Source organism: Cottoperca gobio, chromosome 9 (assembly GCF_900634415.1).
Source record: "Cottoperca gobio chromosome 9, fCotGob3.1, whole genome shotgun sequence".
NCBI lineage: Eukaryota > Metazoa > Chordata > Actinopteri > Perciformes > Bovichtidae > Cottoperca > Cottoperca gobio.
In genome coordinates this window covers 24,610,447-24,625,731 of record NC_041363.1, presented here as the reverse complement: position 1 = coordinate 24,625,731, position 15,285 = coordinate 24,610,447, and the positions used below count along the sequence as shown (strand labels likewise).

The window sequence follows — 15,285 nt, the reverse complement described above, 5'->3', positions numbered from 1 at the left end:
CTTCTTGTCATCTCCTCTTTGTTTCTCTCTTCTTCTCATCTCCTCTTTGTTGCTCTCTTCTTCTCATCTCCTCTTTGTTTCTCTCTTCTTCTCTCCTATTTGTTTCTCTCTTCTTCTCTCCTCTTTGTTGCTCTCTTCTTCTCTCTTCTTTGTTGCTCTCTTCTTCTCATCTCCTCTTTGTTTCTCTCTTCCTCTCCTCTTTGTTTCTCTCTTCCTCTCCTCTCCTTTCCTCTCCTCTCCTCTCCCCTTTGTTTCTCTTCTTCTCATCTCCTCTTTGTTTCTCTCTTCCTCTCCTCTTCTCTTTGTTTTTCTCTTCTTCTCATCTCCTCTTTGTTTCTCTCTTCTTCTCCTCTCCTCTTTGTTTCTCTCTTCTTCTCCTCTCCTATTTTTTTCTCTCTTCTCATCTCCTCTTTGTTTCTCTCTTCCTCTCCTCTTTGTTTCTCTCTCTTCTTCTCCTCTCCTATTTTTTTCTCTCTTCTTACTCATCTCCTCTTTGTTTCTCTCTTCTCCTCTCCTCTTTGTTTCTCTCTTCTTCTCATCTCCTCTTTGTTTCTCTCTTCTTCTCCTCTCCTCTTTGTTTCTCTCTTCTTCTCATCTCCTCTTTGTTTCTCTCTTCTTCTCCTCTCCTATTTTTTTCTCTCTTCTTCTCATCTCCTCTTTGTTTCTCTCTTCTTCTCATCTCCTCTTTGTTGCTCTCTTCTTCTCATCTCCTCTTTGTTTCTCTCTCTTCTTCTCTCTTATTTGTTTCTCTCTTCTTCTCTCCTCTTTGTTGCTCTCTTCTTCTCTCCTCTTTGTTGCTCTCTTCTTCTCATCTCCTCTTTGTTTCTCTCTTCCTCTCCTCTTTGTTTCTCTCTTCCTCTCCTCTCCTTTCCTCTCCTCTCCTCTCCTCTTTGTTTCTCTTCTTCTCATCTCCTCTTTGTTTCTCTCTTCCTCTCCTCTTCTCTTTGTTTCTCTCTTCTTCTCCTCTCCTCTTTGTTTCTCTCTTCCTCTCCTCTTCTCTTTGTTTCTCCCTTCCTCTCCTCTCCTCTTTGTTTCTCTCTTCCTCTCCTCTTCTCTTTGTTTCTCTCTTCTTCTCATCTCCTCTTTGTTTCTCTCTTCCTCTCCTCTCCTATTTGTTTCTCTGTTTCTCTCTTCTTATCCTCTCCTCTTTGTTTCTCTCTCCTCTCCTCTTTGTTTCTCTCTTCCTCTCCTCTTCTATCCTGTTTCTCCTGTTCTCTTTCCCCCTCCTCTCCTCTTTGTTTCGATCTTCCTCTCCTCTTCTCTCCTCTCCTCTTCTCTCATCTCCTCTTCTCTTCTCTTCTCTTCTCTTCTCTTCTCTTCTCTCCCATTCTCCTCTCTTTCTCCTGTTCCTCCTGTTCTTCCTCTTCTCTCCTCTTCTCTCCTCTCCTATCCTTTCTTATTATCTTTGCTTCTCTTCTGAGAGCAAAGCTGTTTTAACTGTTATTGCACCAGTTTCAGTCTTACATCTGTGCTGTAGTTCATTACAAATCACATTTTAATTCACATATACAGTATATATATTTCATACAGGTTAGGGATTTTCAAAGAGCCCTACAAAGTGTTTTACATGGGTTTGATCTCAAATAGATGTTATATCAGTGAAAAATATTCTTTCTTGTGAAATAATTAATTAATTTGCATCCTTTCAAGCTCAATATTTAATCAAGCAGTTTAAGCCTGACGAGGAATGAAGTTAGGATTTAATCTGACAGCTACAGGAAGTTGACCCCAAATTGAAACAGATTATATATTTAGGACCTGAAACACGTTCGGCATGGAGCCGCTGTGGGACTGCTTCACTTCACTTTAGTGTCCTGATGAGAGAATGCACAGACGAATACTTTCTCTGCCAGGGAGGCAGAAGTTTATAAAGAAGTTTCACTGTTCTTTGCTATTTCTGAAGCCCATCACCACCTAGGAAGCATTGATTTGATGATTTGCAGGTCAAAACGTTTGTAGACATTTGGCAAAATGTATTTGAATTGTGAAAAGTTGTTTGGATGTCTAGACTACATATACATGTTATTTCAATCACTATATTTAAACATGTAAGACCAGTGTTGCATTGAAATACAGTCATTTAAATGCTGATTAAAGAAGACTTGTAAATCAATTCTTGAAGAAAACATTGTTTCTCTCATCCCTCCACTTAAAACAAAGAATCCAAAAGAACTGAGAAAATAAGTAAATTGGGGCTGTGTTTAAAACTTTACTATTATCGGACTCTTGAGACTTGAGAGTATTTATGCGGAAGGGTTTTAAATACATGTGTTTGGCAAGCATACGACTGGATACTTGGATGTGTTCAACAGATATTTTGATATAGGTTTGCTGATGTTAGACGCGACCCCCATTTACTTCAGTTCCTCAAGACTTTTCTATTTTGTTTTTATTCTTTGTTCATTGTGGATGCATGTGAGAAAAATAAAGTTTTCTTCAAGAATTCAAGGTAACACAGAGTAGTAATTGATACACAAATGTTCATGTTGTCGTTGAAGTGTGCTTTTAAACAACAGTTTATACGCCTAAAAAATATATACTTTTCAACTAAATTTATTTACATTAAAACTGCTAAATTACCAAAATGATGCTTAATAGGCACAGAGGCACCCCTTCTGCCATTATTCAGTAATCCACCTACCAGTCTCTTTACTGTTGAAACCTGGTTTTCCATCAGCCATTGTGCAGTAAATATGTTTTAAAAGCCACAAAAAAGGCTTTTAAAATAGGCAAAAAGATTTATTGTTTTTACTATGGAGACATAAAACATCTACAAAATGTACAAAAAGATATGCCCATTGCTCACATTTTAGAAGCTTTAAATCGTTTTTTGTTTGATAAATTGCTATAACAATTATCACAAGTGTCATGTATTAAAAGTCTTTCCATGTATCTAATTATCTCATTGAGTAATTGTTTTGGCACATCACCCTAGCAGGTTGTGAGTAATGTGTATCATTATATTAATGTGAATACGTCTGTGCAGCTGTGTGAGCAGGTTGTACGTTCATTGCTGCTCCTGTTTTCCTACAGTTCAGTTCTCTATGCGCGGTTGCAAAAGTTTATGGAGAATTATGTTGACATTTGATAGTTGGTATTTGCTCCTAACAGCAAAGTGTTTGTATGCTATTCACACTGCCTAGGCATCGTAAAAAGAAAACACTCATTGGATTCTGATGAGCTTTGGGTTTCCTACAAACAGCCGGTGAATCACGATGTCTAAGACTGTATAAGTGTGTGTGCGTGCGTGCATGTGTGTGTGCGTGTGCGTGTGTGTGTGTGCGTGTGTGTGTGTGCGTGTGTGTGTGTGTGTGTGTGTGTGCGTGTGTGTGTGTGCGTGTGTGTCGTTTGGCACAATCTAAGTGTCTGTATCTGTGTGTCACTTTGCAGCATGGCGAGCAGTGGCAGAAGAACGCCTGCACCACATGTGTGTGTGACCGGGGTCAGTCTAAATGCCACACACACACCTGTCAGCCTGCTACCTGTGACAAGGTGGGTAGTCTCACTCTTACACACACACACACACACACACACACACACACACACACACACGCACTCATTGACATTCAGTTTTATACAGAATCCACCTCATACATTTGGATCTGTGTTCAAATTCTAATGGATGCAGAGACGTTTAACTATGCAAGACCCCACATATGTTTTCTGCTCTCTATATGACAACACGCATGCACACATTCAAATTAACAATTTAATGTTTATCATATGCAAATTTCATCTTGCAGCTTCCATTCTGTGCTGGAACTGTTGTTAGTGACGTCGGAGAGGACCATAACACACAATACAGACGCACAGACATTAAATAATGGGCCAGGCACAGACAAGTACATTATAATGCCAATACAAGTGACAAGTATATATTTATATTATTACCACCCCCACTACCATTACTTTACAACCTGCATTGTGCTACAAAATGTTCTCTCTCTTTCTTTTTCTCTCTCAACTCAACCGGTGGAGGCAGATGGCTGACCACGCAATTAAAGTAGTAGTGTCATTCATTTTGATTTTAAATGGACACAAGTATGGGCATATGAGATAATCCCAGATACTGAATGCAGCCTCACTGTGTTTGGTTCTGACTGGAGGTGACCAGCTGACTTAAGATCTAATGGCCCAACTGAGTTTATATTCTTTGAGCATACCAAAAATATATTTTAGCCTTAAGCCACCAAGTCATTTATAAACTAGCAGCAGCACTTTAAAATCAACCTTTACCAAACTTGAAGCCAGCTTCTTGTTCTTGTTAGAGCTGCAGTGATGACTTTGATGAAGGCCACAAGCTGAAACCTGTTGGTCTGACATTAAAATTGTTCCTTGAACTGCTGGAGTTCTGACCTTTTCAGACTTTTTTCCCTCCATACACCTCGGAAAGAGGGGCGGTGGTGCCAAACAGTCTCTTTCTGAATGTGCTGCAGTTGTTTGATGGCCTGTTATTTGCATAAACCATTGCAAGACTCTACCTTGCTGTAACTAAAGGCATGAGTTTTTGTACATTACATTACATTGTACATTACATAAAGACACATTTGAATGTGTTGTACTCAACATTTTAAAATCTACAGTATACTATCAAGTAGAGAATATCAAGTTTAACGTTAATCCTGATTTCAGTTTTGTTTTGTGAAAAGCAGCCAGTTGGTACTTTTTCTGTTAAATACTGAACACACAAACTAATCAAAAGCATAGAGGTCAGACGTTTCATGGTCTTAAAAAACTGTTATCAGGCGTCCTGTTGTTACTGTGAAGCCAGTGGAAACCCTTTTGAAGCACTTTGCTCTTTCACTCAAAGTTTCCATTTTTTTGACCTAAAACTTAAACTTAAAATATTCTCAGCCCATTCCCTCCACTGATGATAGCATACAAAACACTGCACCCAGTACTGTGAAGAGAGGATCCCAGCGGACTCAAAGCCTCAAAACAACCACTCTGAAATAAGCAGATACAAGAAGAAAAAGCTGCGCTAATAACTACCTGCTCTGCTCTGTTAATAAACGTGATTTGGATAGTCTTTGAACACTCTGCCTTCATTTATTTTGTAAATATGGATTTCAAGTTCTCCACTGTGTTAGAGTTACATCAGCAGTGTCAGTAAATCTACACCTCTCAGCACTTTCAAATAAAGTCTGGTCTAAACTGCTTGGTGTGTTTTCCCTTAATAATGCAACACTCACTTTCTGCTTCATCCTCTTATCTCTCTCTGCTGAAACACGCAGACAAAAAACAGCATTTTTATAAGCTCCTTGGATTTTCTTTGCCTTGTCTCACAGCCCAGTTTTCATTCCCATCATCTGTATTGTACATGAAAACCAAACAAACACAAACCTAACCTGTTTCTTGCAGGGGCAGAGCAAAGTGAAGCGTGCTGGTCAGTGCTGTGATGAATGCGCCACTGCCAAGGGAAGCTGCTTGTACGAGGGCGCGGTGCGTTACCATGGAGTCATGTGGAACGGTACGGGCTGCGAATTCTGTACCTGCAACCGGGGTCAGGTCCTCTGCCAGAGGGCCGAGTGTGGTCGTGTTGAATGTCCGCAGGTGAGCCTGAAAGAATAAAAGGTCTTTATTAATAACCAAGGAGCAGGTCTGTGCTCATTTTAGGAAACTGTAGTTGTCTGTTTTGTTGTCACAAACATCCTTGGGGGTAAATCTGCCCTCAAAGGATGGAAAATGTTTGATTAAATTTTAATACGTTTTATTTAGCTGAGCCAGAGAGCTCAAAAATGTAATCTTACTAAACTTTTGCGAGAATGTATTCTGTCATCTGGTCATTCCTGGTAGAACACCTTGTAACATGAAAGGCATTGGTCTACCGTCTGACATTACTAAAACAGAGAATAAAATAATTTCTTGCATGACAACTAGCCAGAATTATATCTTGTGTTATAGTATAAAACAATTGTTGCACGTAGTGTTGGTGTCTGATAATGATGAATGTATTCTTCAAACTTGTCTTCCTGGATTCAATTTCATTTTTCACCTGGAGGTGGGTCTTATACCAATCCAGGGTCTAAGGACAGAGTATAGGCTACTGGACATATTGTAAAGTCCCCTTGAGACAAATTTGTGATTTAAATTGACTTGAATACCTGCTTATACTAATTACTCGTGAAAAAGGTAAGGTATTATTGCAAAGCCAAGCAGTCCAAAGAGTAACAGCAAATAAATCAGTGAAAACATGCTAAGATTTGTCAGTTAGCTAATGCTAAAGCTGAGCTGTAGCCCTTAGCTAGCTATCTAAGTTAGCCTGTTAGCCTGCATCATGAATGCAATTATGATAAATAAAAATAGCTGTTCATTTAAGTTTGAATTCCTCCTTTGTCATTTCAGTTTGCTGGTTTTCTAACTGACTTTGGTTCAACAGTTTCCAGTGAGATTAGATCACACTGTTTCTGAATGTCGAGAAGCTATTAAAATTAATTGTAGATATAGATCTCTCGTCTATTTTTACTATTTCTACTAATTTTTCTGCGAAAGGTTTAATGCAAAACAGGTTGAAACTCCACATTATTTCAGTGTAAATCAGCACCAAGTGACACCGAGACCAGTTATCCATGTGGGAATACATAGATAATGTGTTTAACCTACAAGAGGTCATACTTGCTGTATTGACTTGCTTCTTTACTATGGATTAATGTGAAACTTCATTTATGGAACCAGGATTATTTTCCTGCAGGCTCTACCTGCTCTAACCTTTCTAACCAATTGCTCTTGACCCCAAAATGCAACATGTCAGCAGCAAGAAATCCCATTTCCTGGCCTTCATATCAGCAACAAAAAAGTTAATGGAAGATGTCACAGTTACTTAGTTCACAGTTTCCACCGGTCTGTGTAATTTGCTGCAGTGAAATGTACCCGTTCATGTTCATTGGTATTTAGGAGATTGGGGGGAATGGGTCGGCCGTTTCCATCACAGATAATTCGCTCAGTTAAGGTGAAGTAAATTGAAGGATAAGATGAGACAGTAATGATATGTGTGGAAGCTGGACACAGCAGCAAAAAATAACATGGGTTAAGTAAATTAGGACTACAATAGAAACTTACTGTAGACAGAAAGTTACGCCCAGCTACACTGCACTTACATAAACCTGACTGCACACAAGCAGCACCAATACTATCCCCACGTCAAATCAGCCTCAAATGGACACAACAGAAGCATCAGTGGCAGCCTTCATGTGAAGACATGCTTCTCAGATTTGGCAGTTAGGAATGTAGGACATTGGACGTGGGAGTTTTTTGGGACAAAACAAACAAAGCATTTGTTAAGGTTATTAGCCGATGTTCCAATTGTTACTTTTATCCCCTAAAATGACCCACTTTAAGCTTGGCGCCGCGTTGACTCAGTACTTCAACCAATGTTTTTGTACGACAAGCAGATTTAATAATATGACTTTAATATCACCTGCCACGACCAAATAAGCCCTCATTAATCATGCTGTATACTGATAATTACAGCTGGTAAGTGCCATTAACCGTAAGTAGCGTAATTGGCGTTTGTCCAGCTCTGAATTAAGCAAGGTCACTCTGCAAAGAAAACCACACTCATGCAGTGTTCACCCTGTGTAGAGAAGGTTATGGGTTTAATGACATGTGTGGGTCAATAGTCAGAGAAAGGCACTGGGGTACAGTTTTAGTGTGAGGGCGGGGGGGGGGGGGGGGGTTATGATTCCTTATGGTGCCACCTGTGCTGTAAATGTAGTATAATGGTCCCATAAGGAGGTCTTAGCATCAGAAAATTGCATTAGTGGCATATTGCCATTGTAATATGTGAAGCTTATAACCCCAATTTAGATATTTTTCATGTTTAATTCTTATTAAAGGATTACAAAGTCTATGGGCTGAGCAGATTGTGAAAAGCTTTTGAAAGCCAACAAAATCAAAAATACATGGGGAACATTTGAGAGGCTTTTCAATCTGTACAACATATGACCTCTGTCCTACAGCCTGTTGTCTTCTTTTTATATAGCTATAAACAGTATTTTATAACTTCAACATAAACCTTGAGTTCTATGTCCTCTACAATAAAATAACTAGAGCACAGACCTTCGCCAAAACCAATGCTGCATTGTTGGAAAGTTGTTCTAACTTTGGTGGGTTTTAGTGAGGTTAAAGTGATAAGTAAAATGGAAACACAGACGATACAAAGTGTGTTGTGGGCCTATTTAATTGCTGGTGTTTCCAGTATTTGCATGACAATGCAGAGCAGGGGTGTCAAACATACGACCCTTGAAAGGATCCAATCCAGCCCACTGGATGACTTTGCAAAGCGCAAAAATTGCAGAGGATTCATGAATTCAATAATACAATGCACTGCTATTCTTATACAACAGGCTAAGAGGTGCCAGGTTTTAGGAGCATGTTCAACAGTGAGTAGCTATGTCATGTAAAATGTAGCTTCAGTGGCTTTCCCACACTGAACAGAAACCAGCTCTCTGAAAAAACAATGAAATTCCTCCACCAACTTCCTACAAAATAATCCGTATCAAACTTCTACCTTGAAACAATATTGGTGGAGCCTTTTTACTAAAGCACTGTCAATTTTTGAGGGGATAGCTTAACCTGCTTCGGGGTTCTTCCTTGACTAATGCTGCATTATTGTCATGGGACGTGTTTGGACCCAAAAGCAGCACACCGGAAACAGTTGAGAATGACATTTAATGACAGAGCTCGGCAGGTACAAGGCAATACAGATAATGAGCACAGGCAAGTACACAATCCAAGCAGACAAACCAATAGGGGACAGGCAGAGGATCAGGAATCAGATGAAACAGTAGGAAAGTGGCGAGGGAACCAAGAAGGGGTAGCTGAACAGGGACGGAACAAAATTCCCCAGGCAGATTGTCTGGGGACAGGGCAGAGGCGGAGCAGGGCAACTCAGGGAGATAGCTTATGAGCTGGGCCAAAAGTTTTATCTGGCTAGAAGGATGAACCAGGAGACGGGACCAAAGGGTAGAGCTACTCTGGGGAAATGGCAGGAGGAGGACTGGACGAGTGGGGCCACTCTGGAGATAGACGGGCAGGTGGGCAACTGGACATCCAGGCTGCACAAGAGGTTGTAGGAGTACCTATGGAGAACAATGTAGGTGGCAAGATGCAGCTGGAGGACGAAAGGGGAGGCGAGACCACCCATGAAGTCGGGGGAGTGTAGTGGGAAGATGGTACCGCTGCAGCTCGGCAGGTGGTGCTGGGGTCTGCCACAGCTCTGCAGGAAAAACTGCTTCAGGAGTGACTGCCGCAGCTCGGCCAACGCAGGGACTTTAACTTTCTTGGAGCTGGCCGAGGAGCAGACATGAAGCCGGCAGGATGGCGTCTGGAATGACTGGGTTCCTTCCTCAGAAGCCCGGCAGTCTGACTGAGACTTCAAGGACCTCCCAGGGCCAGGGGAGTTCCCAGGAATGGGTTTGGGGCTGGAGCCGGAGGACCGGCAGGCTGCAGAGTCAGGAACCCAAGGTTCACGGAGTTCTGGCTAGCCTGCTGAATGCCAACAGCATGACAACTAGCTGATTGCAATTGGGGTTGTTACAGTCTAAAGCCACGCAAAAAACTCCTTAGCCAGGTCTCAGCCATTTCCCTGCGTGCCATCCCAAGCGCAGCCTCTTTGTATCCTGAACTAGGGGCTCTTTTCAATTTACCATACAGGCAGCTGAGGGAATATGACAGATCATAAAGTTCACCCTCAAAAGGGTCTGCTGGGTCCATTTTAATGGGTAGATAGTCTGGTCCCTCAAGATCTCCGGCGTAGCACTCTGGGGTCCTCACCCGGGGCTCCGGTGCAGCTCCCGGCGGTGCAGGTGCTGGAGCATGAGGCAGTGAAGCAGGAGAAGGGGCTGGAACTGCCGGCAGGATCTGGGTTGCTGCTAGCTGCTGGACCTGGGTGGTTAACATCGCTAACGCCTGCTCATGGGCTGATGTCGACTGGCTTACCTCCACAGCTACGGTGGCCAGCAGCCAGATTGTTAGTGTCACAGGACATGTTTGGACCCAAATGCCACACACAGGAAACCAGGAAGAGTTGATAATGATGTTTAATGTCAGAACTCAGCAGGTACAAGGCAGGACAGATGATGAGCAAAGGTAAAATTAGATAGACAGGCAAGTCAGAGGGAGGCAGGGTTGGCAGCAGGAAAACAGTCCAGAAGGCAGTGCTGGAGCGTCTCGCATGAGTCGTAGTACAATCTGGCGAAGAGTGAGTGAGCCGGAGAGGCTTAAATACTGGCTTGATTCGAGATGAGATGCAGCTGGAGCCCAGGTGAGCTGATGAGGTGGGAGTGGCTGGCTGGTGAGGTGGAGGCAGGGTGAGTGGAAAAATATAGAGGTGCAGCACGGAAGGAGAGAAGCAGACCGTGACAACTGTTACACCAAGTTCCATGAAAATGGGACCAGTAGTGCTTCTGTAATCCTTTTCCGTAAAGTGAGCCGAAAACATAACTTAATGTAATTTCTTTACTGACAAACTAATCATGAAAAAGCTTTATTATTGTCAGTTCAACTAAAAGTCATGCGTTGCCCCATTATTACTATTTCTTCCCAATCGTTTGTCAAATGTGATTATGTTAATGAAGTATTACAACTGAAGCGTTTGAAATGAATAATAATGAATGTGCATGTTAAGTTGCGCTTTTCGACCAGAATTAACTGAAGTTAAATTGAATTGGACTGACGAAGATAACTGAAATAACTGAAGAGGAAAAACTAAGTCAAGTGTGATGGACAGAGGTAAAAATCACCAAGAAATCCAGTATAAATGAAATGTTACACAAACATAACTTTTACCTTTAACTTTTATCATACTTAAAATAAAACACAGATGTTCTTCTGTTCCTGACTATAGAAACTACTAACAGTAAGGACTGTGTATTTATACTGTAACTCTCTGTGGATCAATCAACTCATGTTCTGCCTTATGGTGATTTTCTCTTAGGTGTTAATTACATTATTTATTTATTTTTAGGGATCAGAGCTCATTCACCTGCCGTGGAAGTGCTGCCCGGAATGTTCCTCTGTGAAACCTTCCTGTTTGTACGAGGGGAAATCCTACAAGGTACTTCTTATTTCACTATGAGTGTGGATGCACATATGTATGAGAGAAAAATTGCTAAATCAGGCAAGAAATCCAAACTGTGTGGGTGAGACAAAGACACCACAGGGCTTCTGTAAACTCTCTATTCTCAAACTAAAAAGAAAGTAAGTGGTATAAAGGCTCACTGCAGAGGAGGCTGCTACACAAACAACCAAATGCATCAATATTAAGCTGGTTATAGGTATATATACACAAACACTAAGTATAAAAGTTGCAGTGACATGTAGTAAATGTGTGTTTTCAGATGGAGCTATCAGCTATAAGCCTGTAACAAGAAACTCTTATTATTCTAGCGTCAACTTAATTATTCATACGCTAGTACTGGAAACCTAGAATGCAAAGGCTTTAATTTTTGACATTTTCAGCGAGGGACGATTGCTCATTAAATGCTGCAGGACGTTCAGCCAAGGCCGAGGCTCAGAGCAAGTGTGGAGAGAGCTTTTCCAATAGATTTTTCTTTGTCTCCCTAAGGAATTTATCTTACCAGTAGTAAACAAAGATGGATACTGCATACTTATTTCACACCTACATACATCGATACATGCATTTCTCCATACCAGTGTGTCTGAAAGGTTAAAGCAACAGTTTTGTGCCTAGTTTATTACTGGTTTTACTTCTAAGTGACACAGTTAGGACAATTAATGAGCAAGAATAATAAATGATGTTGACATGTCACTTATCTTTAAGTGGATTTAGAATCACTAATGTGCTTCTAACAAGCTATTTAAAGCAGCCAATATAGTGACTAACATAGTTCTCACTTGTCTATTGCAAACTGTAAGTCATTAAATAAGTTAATTCATGTTTTTTAGTTTGAACTAGTTTATAACACAAATGTTAAAACATGCTTACATACATACATTTACACCCAGAGCTTTGTGGCGACATGAATGTGAGACGCGGGGTGCTTAAGTCCAGTCGTTAACTCTTTTCTCTTTTAAACTGCAGCGTGTTTAGTAAAAATGTTCAGTTTGACTTTGAACGACACCTATTTTAGTCATTATTTAAAGCTTTACATTACAGCGTATAATATTATCAGCACAATGAATAAATCATCAAACATGCAGGCACATGATGGATGTATTCGTGTGACTGTGATTATGCATAATGAAATTTACACGCTAGAAATTAGTTTGGAAGTAGGTTAGGTCGTATGTTTCTTTAAAGCAGTATAAAAAGCCTCCAGTTGTTTGACAGATGAATGAGTTGGAGATGTGCTTTATATTTTCCACAACAGTTTACTGATGTTAATATCTGCTGATTGTCATATTTCACTATATTGTCCGATAATATGGTAGATAATGAGGCAACAGTGTTTGGTCCTGTAAAATTACCTCATGCTCTCAGCTGTTATACAACCGTACAGGTGAATTCTTTCAGATGAGATAACAGACGCTGAAGGCTGCAGGATTCTTTCCTCTGATAGAATCCTTGAATAAAAGTACATTTGCAAATGAGAGCCCTGCTTAATAAAACAAGCTAATGACGCTTTTATAGTTTTCTGTCACTCTCGATTCAGTTCTGTGATTTCAAGTGTCTGTCCTTGTCTGAGAACTTTGACCTGCCACTAGATTCAATTCATTTTTTTGTGGTTGACTTTCCTCTTGGTGGCCTCGATCAGCTCAATTCTGCTTTGAAAATGTATAGAAAAGTCCCGACTCTCTTTTATAAGTGACACATGCAGCTTATTAGCATTCAGCTTGGTCTGTGTGGTTTTCTTTTTGAGTATAATTCAGCTTCTTCAAGTAAAATCCTCTTTCTTATGGTGTTTTGGACATTCTGTCTCACTCTGCACATAATAAGAGTGCCTCTGCATTCACCAGGGCCTGGTCTAATAAGCTATCCCCTCTCTCTCTCTCTCTCTCTCTCTCTCTCTCTCTCTCTCTCTCTCTCTCTCTCTCTGCTTCCATCCCTCCACATTGTCTCTCTACCTTTCCTTTCTTTCTGCAGGACCTAGCTCGATGGAGCGATAGCGGATGCCGGGATTGTGAATGCCGTGATGCCCAGGTGACTTGTTATCTGCGCTCCTGCCCCACCTGCCCGCCGGGCACCCTGGTCATCACCCAGGAGGGTCGATGCTGCCCTGAGTGTCGCCAAGGTACGCTGCTGCAAAGGATGCTGGGTGTGTGCGTCTGTAGTATGTATGTGTCTGGCAACTTCTGCATCAGTCCTCTAGCTCTATCAAACCCTGTTCCGTTTTTACATCTCTCTCTACTCATATTTAGTTATTCATGTAAACCACCTAGAGAAGAATTCTGAGGCTTGAAGATGCAACCGCCACACACTGTTAAATATGTCAAATTTGGTACATCCAAGGAGGCATGTTGGGATGAAGTTGTCATTTATGATTTAATTGTACGCACATTCTCATTTACCACAATGACCTGAAAATGTCCTAGTCAGTCAAACTAAAAGTGGCATAAAAATACACCTAACTAGCAAAGAAAGTATGTGAATGTCATACTTTGCTTGCTGCCAAATCACGTCGTGTTTTGTAGCTTTCATTTTAATGTACTTTCCACCACTGTGGGTGGAAGATGGCATCTCTGCATTTTCTTTGATTGATTTTCTCCCTGTGTGATTGTTTGTTGATGCTGCAAAACTGGGATTCAAGAATCAAGTCCTGTCTCTTTGATTCGGTTGGATTTGCCCTGAAAACTTCACTCCACTGTTTTGAGGGAAAGAACAGCATACTGTTGTCCATCAGGATCCATTAAATGTGGAAAATACGCCTTCACACATGTCAAAAAGTGGAAGTCGGGGTGTTTTTGCACAGGATTTCCCCTTTAAAATTAGCTGGTCATTTGAATCCCCTAAATGATGGTAAACCAGAAGTAAATCAGAAACATGCATCCTCCTACTTTAACAGCTACTGTCACAATGTGCTCTAGAAAGGTGCTGCTGGTATTTAAGTACAAGTTTCTTTATAAACTGCGTAAGTTTATGGGAAGGTGGTTGGGTAATTAAAGAAGAGAGACTCATAAACAGAGAGTTTATAGATAGGTAAGGCAGGCAGGAGGAAGACTAAATCCAACTTGTCCTCGGGGAGGTGGGCAGTGCTGGCCAGGCTGCTTTGTGTTTCAGCATGCCATCGCCCGAGGACAGAGACGGGAACGGTCACAGTCAATATGAACTATCCTCGGTCTATCACTGCTTTTAACTTTGGCTCTAATTTAAACTTTTTATTTATGCCCTCCGTCATATTCACATTCAGGTCTACACATCTATATCACATTTCAACTCTTATTTAAAAAGCAGGCAGTGGTGATGTGCTGTGAATTCCTGGGTACTTTTTGTTGTCTTTTTTTTGGGGGGGGGGGGGCGGGGGGCGTTTAAACAAAAAAGGCATTATTTGAAGTTGAGATATGTCCTGTGCAGTTTTGAAAGAGCAGAATAGTACAATAGTTTTTATTTTTTTTAAATGGAAAAAACTTTCTGAACACAGAGCTACTCCTCGCCTCCCGGGGGCCTTGAAGTTACATAAAATGAAAAATGACTTTCACTTTTCCATGGCAGAATATATATACATATATATATATATATATATATATATATATATATATATATACACCTATTTAACAATTAATGAGGGCAATAAAAAGCTTTTAGTATTTTATAGTAAACTGTAATGTAGCTCAGTCTCACTAGGTTTTTTTCCTTTTTCCCTTCGACCTGTTTCAACAGGAAATACCACAGATATAGAAATTAAAAAGCTTTTGAAGATATCAAATTATGGCTATTTTCCTTGTGTAAACCACACAGTCACATCGCAGCACGTCTGCTGTACCTCCCTCCTTGAAAAAGGCTGATCCATCTGTCTTATTGACTGAAAATGGCTACACAGACTGTCAGCAATTATAACCAAACAAACGTATGTAAATTTCTCATATAGATAACTACCCCAACAGGCTATTAAACAGTGGGACAACATTGTCAAGATTTATGGGGAGTTATAATTAAGTTTGGCTGCATGAATGAATAATTGCAGTTGGGCGAGGGAGACATTTTTCATTGCACCACACAAATGGACTGTTTGAGATGACAATAGTTTTATGAGTTCACATTTGCATTCCTCCACAGCAGCATATTTAAATGTCTACAAAGTAAAAACACTGTTTGTTCTCAGAAAAATACACAGTTTAATTAGTCCAGGTAAACAACAGGGAAGACTTTTAATTACTTTAAAATTA

General features: G+C 40.7%; 1 protein-coding gene across 1 annotated transcript in view; it reads left to right on the top strand.

The window, feature by feature from the left end:
* Positions 1 to 15,285, top strand: part of fras1 (Fraser extracellular matrix complex subunit 1) — a 250,207-nt gene that overhangs the window by 87,271 nt on the left and 147,651 nt on the right. The window contains 4 exon segments of the mRNA XM_029439391.1: positions 3,391 to 3,492; positions 5,362 to 5,553; positions 10,967 to 11,056; positions 13,046 to 13,193. Of these exon segments, the coding sequence (XP_029295251.1) occupies positions 3,391 to 3,492; positions 5,362 to 5,553; positions 10,967 to 11,056; positions 13,046 to 13,193 (532 nt within the window).